This window comes from Octopus bimaculoides, chromosome 20 (assembly GCF_046866305.1).
Source record: "Octopus bimaculoides isolate indiv1 chromosome 20, ASM4686630v1, whole genome shotgun sequence".
Lineage (NCBI taxonomy): Eukaryota > Metazoa > Mollusca > Cephalopoda > Octopoda > Octopodidae > Octopus > Octopus bimaculoides.
The window spans coordinates 9,859,105-9,886,604 of record NC_142947.1 but is presented as its reverse complement, the minus strand read 5'-3'; the positions used below and the strand labels follow the sequence as shown (position 1 = coordinate 9,886,604).

The window sequence follows — 27,500 nt, the reverse complement described above, 5'->3', positions numbered from 1 at the left end:
TTACATCAAATATTCACCCCCACCACCACCACCACCACACATACATACACTTCAATATAAAGTTTTCATGCAGCGGTCGTCCCTGCGCGTTTTTCTCTGGTGATTCTTTTAGCTATCATAACACTCTATGTACTCAATGTTTATTAGCTAAAATCCTACATATTTCTCTAATCATCTAAGTAACAATTTAATCATGCTTCGCTAAAGAGGTTTAATAATGTCGAAACATGTCTCAAGTGCTCAGCGTACTGCTGAGAATCAGACACTTTCCCCTTCAGCATTTAATGGATTTCAGTGTATAAAAGTTTCGGAGGTATCTTCCTTGTCTTCTTTTTTTTTTTACCAGAATTATTCATTAATATAAGAAGTAATTTCCTCACTGGTGTAATTTCAAACGAATAAAATTTCTTGTTTTGCCACTAAGTCAGTCGTGCTAGTGCATACTTTCCTATTATATAATGTATTTTTAAATATCCTAAAAAGACGAGATGGTCCCAGTTGGAAGGTCTGTTCTTGATAATAGGACAGGTGCATCTATTCTGATTTAGTGCTGAATAACACTAGAGTGCAATTTAATTGTCTTGACTAAAGACTTGTCGCTCATCGATATGCAGTGTGTGTGTGTGTGTGTGTGTGTGTGTGTGTGTGTGTGTGTGTGTGTGTGTTATATGCCAGGGAATCTTGTATGTGTGGGTGTTCTACAGGTCCACCAGAAGTCAACCTTGACTACTCGTACATATATATATATATATATATATATATATATATATATATATATATATATATATATATATATATATATATATATATATATATATATATATATATATATGTATGTATGTATGTATGTATGTATATATATATTCTTAAATATATACGTACAAGCATACATGCACACATATACATACATTAAAAATATTTATTTACGAGTTTACGGAAGTGGAACAGAATTCCCAGGTTGTCGGAAATGAAATAACAGGCAAGCTAGATCAGCATTGCAACAATACATATTTATATAAGGCCATATGTAATAGGCATCTGTGATGAGTCACCTGTTCTGGAATCTCTATAATCACACGCTATGCGGAGTAAAGAGAGAGGGAGAGAGAGAGAGAGATAGAGAAGGAGATGAGGGCGAGTTCATCAACAGATGTGAGCTGATACCTTGTCTGTTGGTACCTTCGTTTTGCTGACGGTTGGAGCCGAGGCCGCAGCTGATGCTGTTGCTGATAACTGGCAATAATGAGGGTGATAAGGGGCAAGTGGGTTGACAAACGTAGGTTCAATGTTTCGTAAGGGTAACTGTGTAGTCGATTAAACCGCTCTCAACCTCAGCGTATGTTGATTAGGTTCTAATCTGGAGAACCTAAAAGAGGTGGAAAAGCACAAACAGTTGGCCATGGAAAGATTTTTGATCTTCTTCCTTCTTTGAGGACTGTGTTGCATAACGCATCTCACAGAAGATGATCCGCAAAATTTATGAGGCAAACTTCATAATTTATGAGGCAAACTTCATGATTTATGAGGCAAACTTCATAATTTATGAGGCAAACTTCATGATTTATGAGGCAAACTTCATAATTTATGAGGCAAACTTCATAATTTATGAGGTAAACTTCATGATTTATGAGGCAAACAAGATATTGATATAATTATGATTACATTATGAAAAACAATAAGTAAATATTTCGTATGTGTATTTTGTGTGCAAGATTCTTGATGTGGATACGTGTGTTGAAAGAAATACAATTAAACCTTGGGTTTAATTGTATGTGTATTTATTACCAGCATAATGCCTCTCCCAAGGTTTAATTGTAATAAGTAAATAAATATTCTGTTATTCTCTTATGCATTTTGGCCATGCGGCTGCGGTCATGCTGGAGCACCACCGTAATTTTTGCACCCTTTCCTCGTCCCTCTTACGTGGCTGATTTCTTCGTGGTGGTGCGATAAGAAATTAATCATGCATCGTATGACAAAACAGATGTAAGTTTTCCTTTGGTTGGTTCACAATGGTCTAAGTAAATTTCTTGTGGACCATCCAAACCTTGGTTTGGATAACTAGTGGTCCACCTCGAGTCTAGGTCGAGGTCGAGGACCATAGTGGGTACCACAGGTTAAGATATCAAACCCTGCCTTTTTGGTAAAAGAGAGTGCTAATCCCCAACAGAACATGTAGCGTGTACACACACACACACGCATACACGCGCGCGCGCATAAATACGTATGTATGTATGTATGTATGTGTGTATGTATGCACGTATGAATAAAACTCCTTATTGCTTCGGATTCAAAATGTAAGCTAAAAGAGAATTTGTACCATTCGTATTTCCTTGTATACATTGGTGGCACAATTGTTGTCATTCTAAACTCGGAAACAGAATATCGCGCGGTGATGACATATGGTTTTTCAATTTGTCGTAAAATTACTGTTGCATCTATTCTTAACATTTTACTTTCCGCAAAATGCTCTTATAAGACCGATGTATCACTTACTGATTTTATCCGCTTGAATGATATAAAATATCAAGTTAAATCTCTTACAGGATTTGAGCTAAGAATCGGTTAATTACAAATCTCCGGAACAGTAGTTCGGTCAAAACAAAGAGAGAAGGAAAGCCTACTTTTTTTAGGTCTTTAAATAACTTCTGATTTCAGTCCCTTCCAAAATTTCAAGTTCCATAGCTTAGGGCGTTTTACTGCCTTTCTCTTTACATTTCATCCAAATTCAAGACATTCACGGAAAACTTAACCAACTATAAAACATCGAAGGAGGATATATTTCTCTCATTTGTTTGGCTGTACAGAAATAGGAATTAAGCTTCCAGTAATATAGATACTGATGCTTCGTAAAATTATCAAATTAAAAGGTAAAATGAAAAGGAAATCATATGCAGGTACAAAAATGTTTACTTGATTCTGGAAAGTTACGAAATTTTTAAAACTTTGAATACTAAATAAATAAAAGGAAGATGAAAATTAAATATAGAGTTTTCAATAATGAAAGGGAAAAGGCGTTTTATTTAGAAAATGAATTGCAAATAGTATCATTTTTGAAATTATAGAATCCACCAATTCTGGCTATTAGACTGAAGAATTGCCTTAATTTTCATTGGCTTCGGTCTTCAGAGCGTCAGAGCGATATTTTGTTTCAGGTTTAGAGGAATTCGTTCTTTCCAAATGGAGTTGTAGCTAGTATAATCGACAGATGTCGGAAGATAAGTAAACAAGAAAATAAATAAATAAATAAATAAATAAATAAAGATGTACGTATGTAGGTAGGTGGTATGTATGTAGGTATGTGTATATGTATGTAATGTTTGTATATATGCATGCAAGTGTGTATGTATGCATGTATGTATGTATGTATGTATGTATACGAGTGTGTATTTAAGTATGCATGAAAATGTATTTAAAAGATAAGATTTAAAAAAGGAGGAGGAAGAACGATAGGGATAGTGAGAGGGAGGAAGAGAGAGGAAGAGAAAGGTAATTAATATAACTAGAACAAAACGAGCTACAGTTTACTTCCAAAGGCAATTAATCATTGTTGCGTAAGATTCTTATAAAATATTTATTTGATTAATGAAAAAATTGCGCTAATTTTCTTTAGGCTTAAAAACAGACAGCGACGCTTTGGTATTCAGCAGAGATATGTAATATCATATTTTAGGAACATATTTTATTTTTGTTTTTATTTTTTTTTTTTTTTTTTATTTTTTCGCGAGAAGTTGCGCTGAAGGCTGAAAGAGAGATAGCGATAGCCAATCAGCTGCAAGATTTTAGTCTACAGCTTTGTAACTACCTTCTCAAATGCAGCCAAAACTTTCCCAAAAGTGTATATACCTCAGGTGCTTGCTTACAGTGACTATAGATGTACAAAGAGCTGCAAAAGAAAAAAGAAAAAAGAAAAACGAAAGAAACCCACACATATATACAAATATGTATATGAGAGATTCTAAATTCTAAGAAGAGTGGGAAAAGGAAGGCGAAAAATATATATTGACATACATACATACATACATACATACATACATACATGCATATATAGGTACATATATACATATAAGTACATATATATACACACACACACACACGCACACACATACATAACAAATAACTCGGTAAATATCAAGGTAAAAACGTACATACATACACACACATATCACATTTTTTATCGATGTAGACTTACATTCATCTAGCTGTGTGTGTATGTGCGTGTGTGTGTGTGTAAGAGAGAGAGAGAGAGAGAGAGAGAGAGAGAAGATAGAAAGAGAGGGAGAGAGAAACATGAATGATGTATTTTTTTTAACGGGAAAACGACGGACTGGTTACTTTAAGGGTACTGTACATATTTTATTAGAAACTAAAGCTTCCTAAATCGTAACAATCGAAATGTTTCACGTTTCCGATTATTCAAACGATTAGTGGAGGTATAAATAAGAGATAGAGAAAAGAATTTGAAGAAGTTCTAATCTTGTTAGAAACTGAAATAAAACTATTGACAACAGAGAAACGTTTGTGTTCTGGGGAACGTTACAAACACCATAAATATCATTTAACACTCGAATATAGTAAACTTAGCTGGTAATTGTCGTCTAAATTGATACCAATGCTTCCAGGAACTTATTATGAAGATAATATGGTTCTAACGTAAGCAGAAAGCTAAAGCTTTTACGAGGGAGAGAGAAAAGAATTGAATATGTCGACTTGTACGTTATTTCATCGACTTTGAAAGATGAAAAAATGGAGTCGATTTTATTCTGACGTAATGTAAGCTCAGATGTAAAGGTTCGTAACAAAAACATCGACACTCACTCTATATGTAGTTAAATACATCAGCCATGATGTATGCAACTATCTCGAGAGCGTAGACGTTTTTCCTTTAGTGAACCATAGTTTTACTTAAAATTACTACAAGATTAGGAACGTTTCTGTCTACTTCTTATCTATTCATTTAATCTTCCGTCTATCCAGTCATCTAATAAACGCGTCTGTATCTATCTCTCTCTACGGCTGAGTGCACGCGTGCATGTCTGTATGGGTATATATAGATAAATAATATGGGAGTGCATGCGTGCGCGCGCGTATGTGCGTGTTTGTGTGTGCATGTGTATACACACACACAATTTCTTCAACTGTATATTCAAACTTGGAAGTATATAATAATACTACAGGATAGTTCTTGGCAATTCTGAAGATGGAGGAGCTTTATACTGTACTCTACCACGTTCCTAACGGAATATAGCATAACTATAAATATATATATATATATATATATATATATATATATGTGTGTGTGTGTGTGTGTGTGTGTGTGTGTGTGTGTGTGTGTGTGTGTGTGTGTGTGTGTGTGTGTGTGTGTGTATATATACATATATATATACATATATATATACCTTACACAAATGTGTATAAGTTTGTAAATATATATATATATATATATATATATATATATATTTACAAACTTATATATATATATATATATATATATATATATATTAGTGTGTGTGTATGTGTGTATAGACACCGTGTCAATAGCAAATTCGCTTGACAATCATGGGCTCCTTGAGTTTTATCTTGGCCAGACATCCTTTGTCAAACTAAGTTTTGTAAATAAAAGAGGATTGACGAAAGACTGTGAAAGTCCATCGGTTGGAGTGTGCCTGAAATTTAAAGGGCCGCCCCTGTCATGCGGTCACGCAGTCACGCACACACTGTTTGACTTTGGTGATTCTGAATAAGAATATAATTGACAGTACGAAAGTTTGTGGAACATTCGGCCCTCTGCATTATAACTCAAAGAGTATGCAGTTCATTTGATCGAGCAACTGGAACAATCATCGTCGATACCAACGAAGATCTAATCGTATGCATGCGCTAGCGAATGTGTGTTTGTGTGCGCGCGCATGCATTTGTTTATTTATTTGTTTTGTTTGTTTTTGTTTCTTTGTGGAGGGGGAGGGGGTTGCTCAACCAATTCAGTCATAGCACAAAACCCACCAAATTTGGTGGTGAGTGATAGTCAACAGAACGTTCAGTAGCACAATATCTATAATTTATATACATCGTTTTATATATCATCAACCTCGCTGGTCTTTAAACATAGAAAACGAAGGGACTTAACTACCGTCTGCAAGCCATAGTATCGTCATCTCTCGACTGATACTGACTTTCATTAAAGCAGCAGATAATCTCGAGAGGCGGTAGTCATGTTGAAGAGTAGTCTCCCTTGGAAACATCTGGTTTCTATACAGCTTGCTACAACCTTGACTTGTTTGTATTACAGTAATCTTTCGACTATTGCGGATGTTACATCCCAAAACACCCCGCGATAGGTATAAATCCGCGAAGTAGAGACAGTACTGTACTATATATTTTTTTGTTATTTTGTAGAGACAGTACTGTACTGTATATTTTTTTGTTATTTTTATAATTTGTACATATTTATTTTATTATAAATGCAAAACAGCACCACGGAGCAATCGACGTAAGCTTAAATAATAAACCGCGGTATGTGAACCGCGATAGGTGAACCGCGATATGGCGAGAGCTTACTGTATTCCTTCTATTGCTTTTATCTGTTATCGTTCGTACGAATGTTGTTTATTGTTTGGATATCATGAAATACAATTTTTTAAAAGGAAATAATAGATGCAGTCGTGGCTATGTGATTAACAAACTCGCTTTACGATCAAGTGGTTTAGGGTTCAGCCTCTCTACGAGGCACTTTGCAAAATGTTTTCTAAATGCAACCTCGAGTCGACAAATGCCCTGTGAATGGATCTGGAAACTGTGTGGAAGCCTATCGTACGTGTATGTGCATGTGTGTGTGTGTGTTTGTGTATGTTTATGAGTCTTTTTGTCTCTGTTTGTTCCCACCCGAGCCGTCTGACCACCGCTGTTGGTTTGTTTACAGGAAAAATATATTAGGTAGTCCTAGGTGAAATGTTCATGAATAGAATCCCTTTGATCATAGATCTGCTCGATTAAGGATGATCCGGAGCTTAGAAAAGAAAAGACTGGATTTAAGTCGTGTATTGAACTTTACAAAACTCGCGCATGTTTTTGTTGTCCAACTTACAAACAGGGTTATTCTAGAAGGCGGACTGCGAACTTCAACTTTACAAGGTTATTGGTCAGATATTTAATATTAGTAATTATAGAAATTTAAAGCCCCATAACAACGATATTGAAACTGTAGAACTCGAAGTAACCGACTATAAAAGCTTTCCTTTTCCAAGACTTTAGACTATATAATTAATACTTGTTGACTTGGTAATTAGCAATAGAGATTGTGTTTTGCTAATTTTTGTTCTATGCGTTCGTGACTTAATACAGTTTTTTTAAAAGATATTTGTTAGGCATCTTTTCTTTGTTGATTTGCCGAAGTGTATTCTTCGAAATATAATCCTTGATCTAAAAATACCTTCTTTTCGTTGATTTTATAATCATATACCAGTAAATGGAACAGATACATACACAAAGTTTTGCTGATATATTTCACCTTCTTATTTCCTTTAGTTTGAAGTGAAATGCTTTGAACTTTGTGTATAGTCTAGTTATATAATTATATATCATCAATATCAAAATGCATGTAAACATACATTGTTTTAAACAAGAAAGGAAAGCGGCCAATGAATTTGACACTTTTGCTCTGGATCACAAATTCCATCTTTATTATCACATACAATTATCAGTTCAATCCATACTATAAAAGTTAGTTTCTAACTTATTTGCCAAGTCATTTTGTTCGTGTTCAGACAACTTCAGTCAAATCCTGAACTTCGGTAAATCTTGCAAACATCAACTGCTCCTCTTGGAAATTCTGAACCAGTCGTTTCTCTTCTGAAGTTTCAGTAACATTACCAAATGCACCAACTGTCTTAGGTGTAAACTGAAAATTGTAATATGGATGCATACAATATTACAAACACTGAAGTATTTTGCCACAGAAATTCTTCTTTTCGTAGATTCCTGACTGGGTTTTCTATTTACTTAAAATTAGCCCCCAAATTAGCCCCCAAATAACACTCAAGACACAATTGCAATTTGTTTCATTGACGTTCTAAATACTTTATAATCAACAATGAAGTTCATTGATAACATTGGTTTTCTTTGTTGTTGAAGATCTGGTCCTTTACGTATTGGACTTCATTAATATTTTGATTATAATAATAGTATAATAATTAATATTGTAGTTACAAAATAAGAATAAAGAGATTACCAACTTGGAAAATTTATTGGGAAAATAACGTTGGGAACCAATCCTTGAGCTCTTTACCTTCAGAAGTGATCACCAGGTGTTTGTCAAGCTTCCAAACATCAAACTCAGTGATATTCTAATAACATTGTATGAGAAGCTAAACTAAAACTTATGATCCAGTAACAAACTTTAGGAAATTTCTCTGATAAAATTATGTTGTACGAACCACATGTTTTGTATTTAATTCAGCATTCTAACGTGTCTGGGTATTTATCATTTTTTTCCGTTTATACTACCAATTCGTTATCGGCATTCCTGACTATTTAGACATATCCGTAGGATTCTTTGTACAGAATGAGAACATCTTATTCTACTTTTTTGTTATCAGGCACCATACTGTTGCGTTCGCTCAGCGTAGTTTAGTTTTCCTTTCCTATTTCTTCAGTAGTTCTCTCAATCGATCGATGGCGTTTCCATAACCTGCAGCTTCCCTACTGATACAGTATTAACTATGTTCTGTCTTCAGTCATATAGATAAAACTCCGATTAAAATCAACGCAATTCCTTAAAACGTTTGACAAGAAATGTTTCTAAATATATTTAAGAGCAGGCATTTTTCTCTTTGATGTAATACAGTTCGGTAAACGTCTTATGACTAATTATTTTTACTCCTATATATTTCGCTGATGACAACTTTAAGATTGTACTTATAGTTTACTCTTAAAAGACTGGTATCTAGAGATTCCAAATAGTTGTGATGTCTTTTCCTTGAGTCATAGTTAACGAGTAAGCAATGTCTTGTTGTATTAAGGATGGATGAAGGCAAGTATGGATGTTTAATGTGTAGCTGGATGATTAACTAATTGCCTTTACTATATTTAGCTTTGTTGAACAACTGCCAACAAAATCGGAGTTGTTCTATAATAGACTAGAATCGTCTGTTGATGATTAGACAACAGTAACTTCTTTCGAGTGTTGAACCTTATTAGAAAGCTTTATTTTTTGTTTTTAAGTGAAGTGTATATTATGATATTATGTTTGAAGAATGTAATCTCTGAAATTCTGTCTCTAAGAATTCTAGCTATTTTAAGATAACAGCCCGACGTTCGTTGTTATAACAAAGAGAGCTGTTGATTTACATGTATAAAATTAAACCTTAAATCTGTATAACATAAAACAGATTTTGCTTCAAATAATCGGAAATCGCTCCTTTTCAATTTAGTTTTATTTTTATTCTTTAATTAAATAAGAAATGAGCTAGTGTCCAATAAAAGAAACCATGTTTCCTCACCGGGTTTTAGACAATAGTAACTACTATACAACTCATGTCTTTTTACTGCTTCAGTCATGGAATGTGTCTACGTCAACCTATGCTTGTATATAAGTTAGACTGTGTAGCGATCAATAAATGTGTAGATGCACTTAACTTCTTATCTATGTATATGATGATCCTGATTCTTTCCCCTTAATCCCAATCTTATTCTGGGATTGAGTAAAACGACCATGGTCAGTCAAAACCGTTAATGCGTCTAGTAAGGACATGAAAATTCACACAATATCATCTCTCCTATCTCTTAAAATAAGTCTCTTTTTTTTTTTAGATGTTACACAACATCAAATATCTGTGTTCGAGAGTGTTTGGTCCCTCTATGGAACTCAGGTGGAGAATTTTTGAAAAATCGTCACTGTACCAGTGATTAGTTGTTCGATTAATAAAAGTTTAATGTTGTGTAAAGGATACGCACTCTCTCCCCTTCTCTCTCTAGCCCTCTCTCATATATATATATATATATATATATATATATATATATATATATATATATATATATATATATATATATATATATATATACATATACACATACATAACGTACATACATACATACATACATACATACATACATACATACATTCATGCATGCATGCATACATTTATGCATACATACAACATACATATACCCATTCCTATACGTATGTATGTATGTTGCATGTATGTATATGTGTGTGTATATGTGTGTGTGCGTGTGTGTCTCTGTGTGTGTGTGTGTGTGTGTGTGTGTGTGTGTGTGTGTGTGTGTGTGTGTGCAGACGCACAAAAGGAACGAAAGAGAATGTTATGAGGTAAAAACGACCAACAGTAAAAATGCTCAAAGTTCGTATTCTTCCACCAGTATTTTGTCCTATCCGTAACCGAGACAAGATTGCTTCAGACATTTCTCTATTGAAACAACCCCACTGAACATTTCTTTAACGTACAGTACTAAATACAGTTATTCTTTTGGGTGTTCCCAGAAGAGAGACTGGATCCAATTAGTTCTCATCATCCAGAAATTGATAAAAGCTATTACCTTTTCATCAATATCTTTGATACTTAAAGCTTCATAATAATTTTCTGTATGAGAAATTCTTTTCTACTCTAGGCACAAGGCCCGAAATTTTGGGAGAGGAGGCCAGTCGATTAGATCGACCCCAGTACGGAACTGGTACTTAATTTATTGACCCCGAAAGGATGAAAGGCAAAGTCGACCTCTGACGGAATTTTTACTCAGAACGTAAAGACAGACGAAATATTGCAAAGCATTCCGCCCGGCGTGCTAACGTTTCTGGCAGCTCGCCGCCTTTTTCTGTATGAGAAATGGTATGATTGATGTTTGTGCGTGTGAGGAATGAAGATGCGTGGTTTAGTGGTTAGGGTATTCGGCTCGTGGTCGTGAGTTCGATTTCCAATCATGTCAGATTGAGCATATAACAGAGCTCAACTGAAAAAAAATAAACAATGTTTGCTTATTTGTATGTTTCTGTGTATGTAGATAGTCAGTGTTGGTCATGTTTATATATCTATATGTACAACAGAAACAATAGCATACCATAGACAACCATTTACCCTTCTAATTTCGGATCTCATATTGCTTACCCTCTTTACATCCCGTGTGACGTCATAACACTGCAAAATCTTTAGTTAGGTCAACTTACGTCAATATTTAGGTACATTTAGGTAGGTAGGGATCACAATAATTGCATCTCTTCTTTTTATGGCGAGTTGGTTTGTTTGTTTGTTTTTATCTTCTCAACCTGATAGCGACATTCGATCAGTTATGAATTCTTGTCCTTTTTTATTTATTAATCTCAAAGCTTTTGTTGAATATTAATAATTTCAAATTAATTAATTGCTTTATACCACAGATAGTGAAATGTTACTATCGCTTTTTTTTAAGTATATCAACATTAAATTGAAAATTTTGTACGTATATATGCGAGTGTGTTTGGTTTTACTTTATTTTGTTTTTTTTTGGGGGGGGGGGGTAGGAGGTGCGTAGAATTGGGGGGGTCGTTTTTTGGCGTGGGTGGGTGGAAGGTTACTTTTGTATTAACATTCCTGCAACAACGTGTCTCCAAGAAACAAGATTATCGCCACAGAAATATAGCCTCACAAAACAGAACTTTAGAAACATCTTGCATATTTTTACTTTCCCGTTTACAAAGTGAATTTTCAAAATTCACATTAAGATTTCTTTTTCTTTTCCCTGTCGAAGAATCTCAATTGTCAATATAAGTGTGTGTATATAAGTGTGTGTATATAAGTGTGTGTATATAAGTGTGTGAAAACTGTTACAAAGACGCTATTTTTCCAAAAGGCCGAAAATGCAAATCTGTTTTCTAATTCCAACTGTAGCAATTTTCGTTCATTTATCGTTTCTAATAAATCTGGAAAGACGTGAACATTACAATCCTTACTTTTATATCTCTAGAAATCTTTCAGTCCGTGTCTATCCAGTAAAGAAAACAAAAAAATGACTTCGTTGTGTTCTAGATTCGACACTCTGGTATTAACGTAGAAGGAAACATCCAGAAACGAATATATTCGTGAAATTAACACATTTCGACCTTTGTGGTCATTAATGTACGGCTCTTTGACCATTTTTTTCGTTTCTCTGTTTCCGTGTTACATCAGTAAACAAGAGAAGTAACTACGAACGTTTCACTTTTATTTGGAGGTCAAGCGAAAAAATAGTCATCCATGTTGTCTTATTTATTCCTTTAAACAATTCTATTTTTCTTTGCTAACCAGTCGTTGTTGTTGCTGGTGTTATCTAGACTCTGGGTCATCACCAGTGGCAGCCTGGTAGAATCCTTACAGCATCGGATAGAATGTCTTGCGGTATTTGATCCGGCTCCCTGTGCCCTGAGATCAAATCCTACCCGAGGTCAAATTTGTCTTTTAACCTTTCGAAGTTGACAGGAATTGTTTTAAAAGGGGACTGGCGGGATACGTTGCGGTATCTGATCCGGCTGTGAGCGTTCTAAGTTCAAACCCTGCCACATGTCACCAGAAGAACGGTTCTTTGGGTACGCGCAAGAAAAAAAAAATTGATAAGGATTAAGAATCCTTAAACAAGTGCCCAAGTATTTTCACCGTACCGTTCTCAAATGACTGCACAACAGCCCTGTGCCACCATAAGGCATAAACACACTGGGAAGTTGCCCGGATTCTTCACGGATCTAAAGATACGCTTCTGATCTATGTATGTTGTGGCTTGATGTCAATAAATCCTATAGAACCTAGTGCATTGATTTGTCCGGGAACCAATAATGCTGTTAAAACAGCCCTACGAAGCTACCAGAAGGGAATATAAAGGAGCTTTCGAGTCTTGTCTAATACTTTCCTTTCTTTCCTTATATAAATCAATTCCGATGGACCCATGATCAAAGGCTTTCCAGCCGTGACCATACTGTCTGTTATTTAGTTATCTAGAACTACATTATCTTGCCTGCTTTTACTTTTTAGGATCGTGGAGTGTGATATGGGGATTGTTATTTCATAAAGGTCGAACAACAAAATAATGGCTTCTTCGTTGATCTATACACTAAAATATCTGATGAGGTCATAAATAATAATATCGAATCATGTCTGGAGTTATCTCCTACACTTACTAAAATGATCAACAAATATATTGGTCACTGACTAATATTTGTGTGTGTATGTGTGTGTGTGTGTGTGTGCGTGGATATATGGGTACAGGACGTCACCAACTGTGTAAATATGAAATACGAAAATAAACGAATTAAATACGCAAACAACGAGACAGAAAAAATGGAAAACAGGACAAGTAAACACAGAACGACCCTTCATCAGTTGTCGGCTGTCTATCTACTCCTCGTTTCGAGCATTCAACGACAATATGTCTTCAAAGACAGTTGCTCCCATAAATTCCAAAATAAAATTTAGGGTTTATGGAGACTCAAAGTTGGGAACAAAAACAGAACATGTGGAGACAAAACCGAACGAAAACAAAAATGGAAGGTCGTTAGACCAGAACGAGAGGAAAATAGTGAACGTTGGAATAAACATTTTCTTTGAAAAGAGAAAAGATAGAAGAGAGAGAGAAAAAATGTCCAGTCCTTTGCACGTCCGTGCAGGAAAACAAAGATGGACGATGGTCCGTATGGAGGTGATCCGTATTAGTCTGGCCTCGATCGTTTGACCTGTTCAGACTATGAGGCCCTACAAGGACATAGCTCCGCTGGCATAGCTCTCTGTATCATTGTGGCACACAAGCCATCACACTGCAGTAAGGGCTGGGCCTTGTGGTGATGGTGGTGAAGTGGTGGTAGTCAACAGTAAAACTATTAAGTATACGACAGCCGATTGTTAATTAAAAAGAAAGTAAAGCTTATTAATTCTAATGTACGGTCGCTTTTCTTGTTTAGCCTGAAGTCATCTCAGATCAAAGCCGCTTCATCAGTTACCATCCTGTACTTTTGTGTATTTTGAACTAAATTGTCCAACATGTCTTTTTTTTAAGACGTTAGGGTTCGTATTTAGGAATATTCCGTTACTGTATTAATCAAGACATAAGACTACGAAGAGACTCACTCGCTGGTTTATCTAGTGTTACGTTTCATGCGATAGTGAAGGTCCTGCTTACGTAAAAGTGTTCGTATTTATGTCTATGACAATATGTATAAGACATGTTTTCACTTCTCAAACAGCGTTCGTGTGTCTATGTGTATGTACGTGCTTTTGCATGCTTGCACCAGTGTCAATTGCAATTTGATTCTATGACAAAGGTTTGATGAATTGGCGGAACGAGGTGGGGGAGTAAAATACAAAACCATACCGAAACGAAAAACAATAATGTCAATAAATACAACCACAGAATGTCCACCTTCCTTTCTAAAGAAAGTGACAAAGGAAGTTGTAACACTGGCTCGTTTTTAAGAACTATCATTTCTATGTATTACGGATGGAGACCGTGGCCTAGTCGCCCACCTGAGCTGTAACATGTTCGACTGTGTGCTCTAGGTACTGTAATTCTAAATATTTTAATTCACTCAATTCACCTAGATACTGGGGCCGGGGTCCTGAGAGAGGTATCAAACATGTAATGGTATCGTTACTACAAAACCCCTGTCTTAACGTTACTGAATTCAAGTCAAGGCCTAGTTCTAAAGCTACCTCAAAACTTGGAGATAGAACTGCTACTGAAGATTTAGTTTTGGATTTTAATCAGTAATTAGGGGTTTTCACTTGAAGATCATAAATCATTAAAAAAAAAACATGTTTTTGATGAAATTTTACTCAGTAATTGCTGGATGTTTGATTTCAAATCTTAAAAACAGATAAATAATAAACTGAAAATGCGCAAACAAGGTTTTAGCCACGACCAAGCTGAACGAGAAACTAGCCACGGTCAAGCTACAGGAAACAAAAAAGGGATACTTCGTTTTCAGAAAGAAGAAAACCGCTGACTAGAAACAAGTTAAACGAAAATGCGAGAAAACCATACAAAAAAAAAAATCTCTTTGGGATTTCTTTCTGATTTTTTTCTGAGATCGTGAATTGTTTTTCTTTTTTTTTTACCAACAATGGAGCATAGCTTTTAAGCAGCGTATAGATTTTTAAAACAATCCTTGTGGATATTACTAACACTAGGGGCGGTTTTGAATTCAAAAGCGCAAGCGATGAACCTGAATGTAGCGAATGGGTTTAATTCGAGTGTAGTTTAGACCTGCTCTCAACTGTCTTTGTGTGTGTGTGTGTGTGTGTGTATTTGTACATACAAACATACATATACAGAGACAGACTGATAGATAGACAGACAGATAGATAAACAGACAGATAGACAAACAAACATATAGACAGGCAGACAGACAGACAGACAGATACGAGTTTCCCCAAAATGCCGTAATAATTACATATCATTTGTAGACACAATATGCAATCATGCATACAGCTCATCAGTGTCCCGCAGCCTATTTCGATGTTGATTCCCGCGTCGCATTACACTAGATACTAGAGTGGAGTGTGGAACCCACTATTGAGCCCAATCTTTACACACACACACACACACACACACACACACAAGTACGATTAGATGCACTAGGCACTTTATCGATTGACTTTTGCTCCACGATTTCCTTATAAGTTGCACCTACTGGTTACATCCTTTGTATGACGTTACGTGTTGCCAAACACTGAACCGAATACTAAAACATATGTAACATTTGGAATAAAGGATTACCAAGTCATATATATAAGAGAAAGAAAAGTTATGAGAAAAGGGGAAAAAAATGGAGAAATTGATTTGCAGACATCAGTTTATTCAAAGATATTCAAACCTATATAATGAAATTCCTGTCCTACAGCCTTTTCCATATGCAATTAGTTCATTTTCAGAAATTAAATTAAATTAATTTAATTTAAATTTTCGTATTGGAACTGGTTGATTGGATATTTCATCAGGAAAGAATTTTCCAACAGGGAGTTACATTTCAACGTGTTTGGTTGACCTACGACAGACTCAGTTGTGTGCGATTTAGTTTTCACTGAACACAAATATAAACTGGAAGACTAGGATGCTAGCATCCCTTAAAGGATTGTAGCTCCTTGATATATATATATATATATATATATCGTTTTAATGTTTTATTGTGTTATGTTACTTGTAAATATATCATGTGCAAGTATATAAATGGACAAGTATATACTGTAATCCATTTATAAACCATACCTGTTCATCACTGGTTGCTTAAAATAATTAACGAGTTGTAGAAAATAGGTCCTACATTTCACACCTGGCTTAGTCCTACGTTTGAGCTTCGCACAGGCGGCCTCTGTGGTTGTATTACTGATTAGAACAGAGCACAGCTGCAAGCAAACCAGCTAATTAACAAAAAAAATAAACGCCTCACCTGGGAAATATTTCACTGTGAAGCAATATGAATTATAGATGCAAGATGATGATGATGATGATGGTGATGATGATGATGATGATGATGATGATGATGATGATGGGGAGGATTATTGCTGCTGCTGCTGCTCCTGCTGCTGCTCGCGATAATGGTGGTGATTTCGCATTATACTCGTGTATGGGAGATGAGAACTGCCCCTCAGCATGAATGCTGCTGTTCTTGTAATATAGCAGTTCACTTGCTAGGAACCACCTGTATCCAGGTTTATTCCTGCTGAGCGTTACATGAGACAAAGAATTTAAGGGAAGGAAACTGCTCAGAATCTTGCCGAGGGCGCGCGCGCGCAAATGTGTGTGTGTGAAGATCTTTTCGGCTTTAAAATATATATATATATACATAGTAATAATAATGATGATAATAATGATAATAACCCATGGATGCAATTCATGCATATTTTAATGCATCGCTACGCGCGTTTCCACATATCTTACGATCATAGACCGTATTCCTGGGATGATTACGGTACAGTCCGTAGTATCCATGGACAAAGTGTGGATCATATTCGTGCGTGTATTTCCTCAGGTGATATGGTATTAACGTTGGAAGTATCAGATGTATAAGTGAGAGCTGTTTATCAAATTTGACCAATGGAAAGGTTGATTGGATTATGTGGGCAATTTTGCGTGTATTTGGTCGAGAGAAGTACAAGGTGATGAAAAGAGAGAAAGAATATATTCTGATCATAACAATGACAACCTTGCTTTATTTGTTTCTCTTCTTCCATTCGCAATGGTATCAAAGTATATACCATCCCGTAGTATATACCTTGATCTTCAAGATTTTTTAATCGGTGGGGGGAGTATAATCATAGAAAGATTTGGCTGTCATTTCTAGCTATTCGAACGACCAGGTAGTGGGATCCACACTGGTTTGTATTTCCCGAATGTGCTGACGTCATTGCCGTCACTGTTGTTGTTGTTGTTGTTGTTGTTGTGTTCGTTGTTTTTGTTGTTACTGTTACTGTAGATATTGTTGATATTCCTGATGTTGTAGTTCTCCTTCTTACCCTGTATCTCAGACCACTTTGAACAATACACCTTTCATACATTTCATTTTAAGTCGGTAAAGTTGTTATCTGAGGGAGAGGGCTGGCTAAGAGTTATTTCGAGCGACCGCGTACAGGATTCTCTCAACTAAAAGGTTGTTTTTTTTTTTGTTGTTGTTTTTTTGCGTCTGTATCGATTGTCTACGTGTGTGAAATCCATTACAAACAAACGTAACCGAAGTCAGAAAAAAATATCTAACAATCTCTATGTTTCTTATGATTTCAGGTGCTCTCAAAATACGACACCAGTGCCGAACAAGAAGTTCGGAATTGGATCAAACAACTGTTGGATGAGGATATTGGAGCCGGCCCATATGAAGTGGAAAAACATCTTAAAAGTGGCGTTGTCCTCGTCAAGTAAGTAATATTAATCTTCAGTCATCAACATACACTACACGTACACTCATGAGTGGTTTGGCTGCGACCATGCTGGGACATCCCTTTTAATGGTTTGTCGAACAAATTGACTCTGGTACTTATTATTATTATTTGTTTTGTTTTGTTTTTTTCTTGTAAGTCTCGGTAATTATTCTATTGGTTCCTTAGGCCGAACCGGTGAGTTACGGAGACGTGAACATACCAACACCGGGTGTGAAGCGGTAATAAGGTGAACAAAGATCACAAAGATACTTGTGGGTGTGTTACAATCTTCCACATCAAACCAATCCAGACCAATCTTCGTCTACCAAATTCACAAGGCCCGGGGCTATAGTAGAAGGCACTTGCCCAAGGTGCCGCACAGTGGAACTGAACCCGAAATCTTAGTTGTGTGGTTAAGAACTACACAACGATACCTGTACCAATAAGCCGTGCCGGTGCTTAAACACACACACACACACACACACACACACATGCCCTCTCGAATCCTCCGTGTGTTAACAAGGGCCTCCTAACGACACGTTAGAAACCTCATGTAATCAAGATAACCTTGGTTAGAAGAATAGCCAGCGGTATACACCTCGCTTGGATATTTACTACTTCCGAGGTTCCGCTCGCTATGAAACGTATGTAGCCAGGACTTTATCTAATCCATTCCTTTACTCTTGAATCTGTGTGTGGGGTGGGTGGGGGTGCGCGCGCGCGAAAATGAACTAAGGAAAATAAAGATGAATAAAGGTATATTAAATACCGTACAAGATAAATCCTTGAGCCATTGAAATAATCTTCCCTTTAAGAGAAAAGTAAACGATTTTTGTGTGACAAGCGTAACCAACTTCTAGAGAAGTGGAGATATTTCATGAATCAAGGGTTCTCCGAACGTAACATGCCATTTAGGAAAATACAGTCGGCTGTATGGTGGCAAAAGTATAGTTGAAGACATTTTGTTCCTGCCTCAATAGGCGTCACCAGCACAGCAGCTCTCATACCGTTCACTCCAGTAGACAAAATACTTAGACATACAAAAGGTGTAGAAAACGTTTATGACCTAGGGTAACTGGCATAATTTTTTTAAAAAAACTAAGTAAGGTAAATAATTGAGAATGGCCAGTGGCTGGAATATGAGGAATAAAATTGCGTGTGTGTGTGTTGATCGTTCTTATTCTGCCAGGTAGAATATGCACACACACACAGACACACAAGCGCTCGCACATTGTACTGTCTTTTTTTTTTTTTTTTTGTGGGATAACATCATCTGATCGAAGGCTTTCAACTCACTGTATCGCATATATGAGACCCTGCCGTACATATACAATCAGCTGTTCAAATTTGGCACTTACGAGACTTCCACCGAAAGATTGCCTATACTTTTTCTTTCTTTATATATATATATATATATATATATATATATATGTATTATACACAACTATAAACCCTACGTTCACATGGAGAAATGTTTAACAGGTAAAAAAAACCCAAAAAAGAAGAGAAAGAAAAAGGTTGGTTTGTTACTGAAGAACTGAGACGAAGAAACAGACGAGAATATACCGAAAATAAGTCTTTCAACTAGGAACGTGAGAATAGAAACTAGGAACGTGAGAATAGAAACTAGGAACGTGAGAATAGAAACTAGGAACGTGAGAATAGAAACTAGGAACGTGAGAATAGAAACTAAGAACGTGAAAATAGAAACTAGGAACAGGTTTTTCGTTCTTTCTTGTCCCAAATAAAAAGAATAGATATATTGAAGACTTTCTCGTATCGCCATAAATAAATAAACATATCATACGAGAAAATGAGGGAGTTTTTACTAAGTTGTGCATCTTCTAGCAACCAAATAGCAACGAAATCCCTCTCTTGGGTGTACTCTGTTTCAGAGAAAGATAGAATGGTCACAATCGGAAGGCTTTTCCTCCTAAATTTGCCTCGTTACGGTTGAGCTGAATTTTCGCAATGACATCATCGCGCGTTTAGACTTGGCTCGCTTAGCTAACGTGAGAAGGGAAGTAACTCTAACATGACTATTGATAAAGTTATATAGAATTACCTTTCTTGGCATATTTTTTTGCAAACTCATGGATTTTTCTTTTCTTTACGAGTGTAATGTTAATTGAGTAACCTTTTTGTTTATTTTATTTTATTTTATTTTTGCTTACGAATACTAAGTAAATCGAATCGCACTTGTCTATATGGTTTTCATGCATACATACATACATACATACATACATGCATACATGCATACAATGGGCTTCTGTCTATCAAATTTACTCAGGAGGCTTCGGTTAACCCAGGGCAATAGTAGAAGAAACTTTCTCATGCTTCCACATAGTGGAACAGAACCCAAAACCATGTGGTTGGAAAGTGAACTTCTTAACCAAGCAGTCATGCCTATATCTATTTGTATCAATAAAAAAAACGATCTCCCCACCCACAGCTCCCACCCCTGTCAAAAACTAGACCTATTTCAGTTTACCTTTGATATCCATACACTTGCAAATTGCATGAAAATCACTACATTACCCATCCATGATTCTTCAAATAAATTATGTTAATAAAATTCTGAATAATTTCTACTCATTTTCAGACTGGCAGAAAAAGTGATTAAAGGTACCCCAGATTCAGATCTTCCGTCTGAAACAAAGAGTTGTACCCTCAAGACAAATGCATCCTGTACACCTTTCAAACAGGTTAGTATAGACATTTATTTGTTTGGTTGGCTGTTTGGATTTTCGTATGCACATTTGTGTAAATATGTGTGTGTAAGTGTGTGTGTGTGTGTGTGTGTGTGTGTGTGTGTGTGTGTGTGTGTGTATACATATATATTTAGATATATTTATATGTATGTATGTGTATGTATGGGTATGTGAATAAATATGTATATATATATATATATATATATATATATATACATATCACGTCCTCACCTTGTTGTTTTTTTGTTTTTTTTGTTATTGTTTTTTTTAACTATATATATATATATATATATAGTTTTGTTTGTGTGTATAGATAGATAGATAGATGGATGTATGGATGGATGGATGTATGGATGGATGGATGGATGGATGGATGGATTGACGGACAGACAGACAGACAGACAGACAGACAGACAGACAGACAGACAGACAGGTAGATATAGATGGATGGATAGATGTAGCAGAAGTAGTATTAGATTAAAGTAGTCGTCTATGTATCATACTAAATGTAAATACTTTGTTGAAAGGCAAATTTAGAATGGTATATGTAATTTATTTACTAAAAATGCAGATAACCTTTCAAACTTTAAATCAATATAAATTCTATGAACTTTATTTATAAGACTTGTCTCTTCACTTTTTACTCAACCTTTATCACTTTTCTTTTTCTACACTTAGATGGAAAACATCGAGACCTTCTTGAATGCTTGCAAAGCTTATGGGGTGCCAGACAACAGCTGTTTCCAAACCGTTGATCTGTTTGAGGGTCGTAACATGGCAATGGTGATTGCAACACTTTTGCAGTTAGGTACCGAGGTAAGTAGTTTCCATTTCAATCCAAAAGTGTACTTAAATGTTCCAATGTATAGAGATTATAGGGATTAATGTGTTGAAGTTGCAGTGGTATGAGAGTATGCGCTGTAATAGTGCATCACTACATCCACCATTTGTTGGTGATTCCCTACCACTCCTGGCAGATGACATCTTTGCAGCCACTCAGGCCACAACCCTCCAGCCCTTGGGTCTGTTTTTGATAGTCATTGCTGGAAAAGGTTTTACAAAGTCAGAATGCAAATCCTACCTCAACCTCTTTTAATCGCCTTTTACAACATGCAAATGAAACATTGGATCTGTTCTTTGTCTCACTGGTCCCCACACAGCACACTGGGTTGATGGATAGCAAATAAAAACAGAGCGAAAATGATAAAACTACATGAGATTAGCCACATAACCCATTGCATACACACCCTAACCAGTCACCATATTTCATTCCATAATGGCTACTTCTGATAAGTGCTGGGTTACATAATCGGACTGTTATCTAACACTCAGTTGAACCCCTAGTACAAAACCAATTCGTAAGATTGGTCATAATGGATATATGATACTGTACACTTTGATTTACATATATATATACATATATATAAATACATACATACATACATATATATATATATATATATATATATATATATATATATATATATATATATATATATATATATATATATATATATATATATATGAATGTGCATGCATATATATATATATATATATATATATAAATGAAAGTATACATATGTATTTATATATTTCTTCCTATATGTTTTACTAACAATTTATTATAAAGATAATCCATTTGTATTACGTTACTGCTTGCTTTTGGCTGCCATAATCTTTTATATAAACAAAACTGATCAATAGGACTGCTTGGAAAGACAAAGAAAAAAAAAAGGAAAATCAAAAATATATAAAAGAAAGAAAGAAAGAAAGAAAGAAAATATTTCCAAAATAGATTTGGCTCCTTTCTGTACATTACAATTCAAACCCCTGCTTAAAGTTTTCCCTTTTTATGTTTATTAATTTTATTATTATTATTATTATTATTATTATTATTATTATTATTATTATTATTATTACCTCTGTACAAATACATCCTTCAGTCAATCAGACACTATCTCTTTATCGCTTCAGTAAAAAATAGATATCTGCTATATTCTGGGATGCATTCAGATTTTCACTTATCTCCTATTTCGATTGAAAGCTGGCATTGGATGACTTACTGGAAGGTGAGAATTCCATAGCACAAAACAGAAAAACCTGCCTCTTACCATTCGCAAAAAGGACAAGTAGCAGAGTATAAGCATCCACAACTCTACTGGTGGAACTTCATAGGAAACATGAAAAAAAAAACAAAAGAAAATGATATCTAGGGCCCAGGTGTTTAAATTAAATACAGCTAATATATTTAACTCATGGAAGGCTGTCAACTGGTTTGATAAACCCTATGGTGTTATGCTCCCCATCATCATAATTATTATTATTATTATTATTATTATTATTATTACCATTATCACAATCATCGTCATCATCATTATCATTATTATTATTATTATTATTATTATTATTATTATTATTATTATTATTATCTTTATTTTGTTTATTAGTTATTATTATGACTAATAAAAAAAGACTAAGGGAAGCAGTGAATGTGACATGGTGTCATTCCCCCTTCCTTAGAAACTCGTGTCTAATAAAAAAAATCATTACTATCATTATTATCATTACTATTATTATTGAGTGAGAGAGCACTACATACTATCAAAGTGACACTGAGGTACAAATATACGAAGCCTGATATACTCAGCATGGCTACCCGTCTGATAAGGGTACACCAGGCACATGCATCACAATCATATGTGCGTGACATGGTGATCTCATATCAAGATAAACAGCACATGACCTTGCTGGTGGGGCCAAAGACACTTTCCTCTTTGATCCAATCCACATTAACTTTTTCACATTCTACATGGAGAGGAAATTGAGAGGAGAGGGCAAAGTGCCAACCACCAATAAATCTATTAAAGGTGTGTGAGAGTTGCAAGAACGACCCAAGTGAATGGGCCCACTCTCACCGTATACCTGTAGGTGGTGGAATGACAGCTATGGGAGAGTGTCCACTTTTGGTAGTTAGGGTAATTTACAGAATCCCCTCCCCCCACAGATACCAACAAAGATGATGATAGTAGGTCAACTATAATACTTGCCGAGAGTATGAAGAGGAGTCATATAAGACTCACCACAAATACCTTTAGCAACCAATGTAAACAACATATGTAGTCATTCAAATCATGTGCGTGTGCATGCACGCACATCTATATATAAACATTCACACACACTCACATTTATCGTGGGTGGCATGATATGAAACTAAGCCAAATATACTGCAAATCTATAGTAAAAAATACAGCCAGAGCTGTTGTCGGAGGCAATGATGGTGGATAAGGCAGTGCTATTAGTATCATAACGTAAGTGATAACACTAGTGGTGATGGTCAAAGTAGTAGAAGTGTTAATGGATATTAACTATACTCTAAGGCAATCAATGTTACAGTAGTAATAGAAAGATAAATTTCCCTTCCTACCAAGATGTATTTTTTGAACAGCTTACATCCCTACAAATGTTCATTGTTCATTTTATACATCAACTTAGTGATACTATTAATGATTAAATATAGAAATCCCTATCTTAAACCTCTAAGGCCACCATCTGTACACCTTTGTATATAAAATAATAATCATTATAAAATCCAGTTTGTTTTTTTTTAATTCAATAATACTCAATAAGAAATCATTTCATGAATCAAACCAAATAGGGAACTCCTACATAGTTAATTAACCTGTTAGAATTGTAAAAACTGATTCTTGCTCAAATCAGTTAAGATTAATATACATATGAAAACGATGGGATGGCCATAGCTGGTATGCCTTCACTATTGTTTAGGTTGACTTAAGCCTAAACAATAAATAACTTCATGATTTATTAAATAATCAGATATCTTAAATAACTCATGACTTCCTAAATTACCCATTAAGATTTGTCCATTTGTTTGAAAGTTTTCAATAACAACCAACTCACACCTTCCATGAGTTAATTTTGCTGTATTTTCTATTTCTTAACAGGCCCAACGCCGAAACTACAATGGAGCTGTTTGTGGCCCAAAACCAACTGAAAAACATCAAGTAAATTTCAGCGAAGAACAGCTAAGAGCTGGAGAAGGAATCATTGGTTTGCAGGCTGGCACTAACAAGTTTGCTAGTCAAATTGGTATGAAGATTGGAGCTGTAAGACATATTGCAGATATCAGAGCTGATGACATGAACAAAGAGGGCCAAGGTGTAATCTCCCTCCAGGCTGGCACAAACAAGTATGCCACTCAGTCAGGTATGTCTTTTGGTGCCGTCCGCCATATTGCTGATATTAGAGCAGATGAAATCACCCAGGATTCCCAGGGTCATATTGGTTTGCAGAGTGGAACCAATAAGTGTGCCAGTCAGGCTGGTATGAGTGGTTTCGGAGCTGTTCGCCACATCAGTGACATCAGAGCTGATGACATGAATGCAGAGGGTCAAACAGTGATTGGGCTCCAGGCTGGTAGCAACAAGGGTGCCAGCCAAAAGGGTATGAGCTGTATAGGTGGCGTAAGACACGTGGCTGATATTCGGTGTGATGACCATTCAAGAGATGCTGAAGGTATGTTGACTCTGCAGGCTGGTACAAACCAGTTTGCCAGTCAGAAAGGCATGACATCTTTCGGTGCTGTTCGCCACATTGCTGATATTAGAGCTGACCAATTTGACAAAGAGAGCGATGGTTCCCTGTCACTCCAGGCTGGAACCAACAAGTTTGCCAGCCAGGCAGGTATGTCTTTTGGTGCTGTTCGCCATGTGGCTGACATCAGATGTGATGAATTCAGTGAGTCAGGTAAATCTACTATCAGTTTGCAATACGGTCATAACAAGGGAGCTACCCAAACGGGCATGAACATTGGTAAAGCACGACACATCTGTGATTAAGCTGTTTCTTGATGCCTGGAAATCCAACAGTAACGGCAGTATAACCTCCAACACCTTCACCAACTAGTACCATCACCACTGCCACAACAACAACAACTACCGCCGCCACCACCACCACCACATTGGAAGCAACAGTAACAGCAGCAGCAACAACAACAGCAGAAGCAGCAGCAGCAGCAGCAGTAACACCAAGCAATGACATCAACAACAGCGATAATAACAGCATTCACAAAGACAACAAGAGCAATGGTAATTATAACAACAGCAACAATAGTTAAAATGAAGAATATCCAAAGAACGAATGAATGCAAAGGATCTTTGAAATGAACATCATCAGAACAGATAAAGAAAAGGAAGAAGAATGAAAATATTATTATTAAAACAATGCCTTTCTGAAATAAGCGATTATTATTATTATTTTGTATATTTTACATCTTCATTTTTGTGAAGCATCGAATGTCCTTGGAACAATAGATTCATCATGTCCCTTCTGATATGACCGTTTGATCCAAGAGTCAACATAACAAAACAAAAAATCACAAAACAATTTCTAACCAAACAATGACAATAATAAAAAAAAATTTTTTTTAAATTGAAATAATAATAATAATAATAATAATAACAACAGCAACAACAACAACAACAACAACGAGGATAAAGTTAACTTTTGTTGCTGAAAAATTCCTTTAAAAAAAAAAAAAAGCGGAAAACAGAGAGTGCTTCAATAAATCAGGAAATAAGGACAAGACTAAAACTACAAAATGAAAGTGATAAACCTATTAGATGTTATTTGTCAAATTAGAAATTAAAACAAAAAAAAATCCTCCAATGATTGCAATGACTACTACAGGGAAATTTCTTTATTCGAAATGGATATGACAGACACTCACTTGCCCTAAGTTTCAATTATGTTCAACTAGTTTTTCCTATCTTTCTTCCTTTCTTTCAATCTACAACCATGCCATTTAGGTTTGTAAATTGCTTCTTTTTTTTTTTTCCGATTATTTCTTTTTTTTTTTTTTTTTTGCTTGTTTGCCTCGCAATAAAAGAGAGAGAAAGGAGTGACATGCCCTCTAAAACGAAAAAAAAAAAAAAAAGGAGAATAATAAATATATTGAAATTCTAGTTGTCTTTGAAGCCAAAATGTCGGAAATATCTTATAAATAAATGGGAAAAAAACAAAGCGTCTCTTTTTGTTTCAACCAACTATGTTACTTTATTTTTTTTATTTTTCTTCTTCTCAAAACAACTGGAAACATACTTGCACTCACACATGTATATATATATATATATATATATATATATATGTATATATATTATCAGTTAGTTGTCTGTAAGTCAGTAAAAAGAAAGCACACTCTATTTGGAAAGAGAGAAAGAATGGTTATATTTTATATTGTTGAGCAATATATAACTAGTTATAGCATATAATTGGTCAGAATGTTACCAATGGTTTCACACTGGCTATTGTACTTGGCAGTATTGATGACTCTTCAGACATGCCGAGTGAAAGCGCATAGCCTCTTTTATGTTAGTGGTGTGTGTGTATCTGTGCGTGTATGTGTGTGGATATGTGTGTGTCTGTACACGCACACCTCTAGTATAAAAGCGGCTATGTGCTTCTGTTTAGTATGTCTAAAAAGTCATCAATATGGCCCAAGTACAATAGTCAGTGCAAAAAGAACCCACTCGTAACCTTCTGGACAGTTATATACCTAAACCAGTAATATTCTGTTTGACTATATATATGTATGTATGTATGTATGTATGTATGTATGTATGTATACACACACAAACATACTCACATACACACACTCTGTGTCTTATACTCAAACACTCCACTTTCTCACATCTATCCACATTCTGGTCACAGTTTCTCCTTACCAATCTGTCTGTCTGCCTAACTGCCTGCATGTGTCTGTATGTATATATACATATATATATATATATATATATATATATATATATATATATATATATATATACGTGTGTATGTGTATACATGTATGTAAGTATATATAATATATATATATATATATATATATATAGTTACGCAAAGAGTTTGTACC

The 27,500-nt window shown here is 35.4% G+C and overlaps 1 protein-coding gene across 1 annotated transcript in view; it reads left to right on the top strand.

Moving 5' to 3' along the window:
* The window catches only part of LOC106882982 (uncharacterized), a 39,970-nt gene extending 13,356 nt beyond the window's left edge, over positions 1-26,614 (top strand). The window contains exons 2-5 of the mRNA XM_052975195.2: positions 17,731-17,861; positions 20,467-20,569; positions 21,254-21,391; positions 24,538-26,614. Of these exons, the coding sequence (XP_052831155.2) occupies positions 17,731-17,861; positions 20,467-20,569; positions 21,254-21,391; positions 24,538-25,431 (1,266 nt within the window). The 3' untranslated portion in view covers positions 25,432-26,614. The remainder of the gene's footprint in view (positions 1-17,730; positions 17,862-20,466; positions 20,570-21,253; positions 21,392-24,537) is intronic.
* The last annotated feature ends 886 nt before the right edge of the window (positions 26,615-27,500 follow it).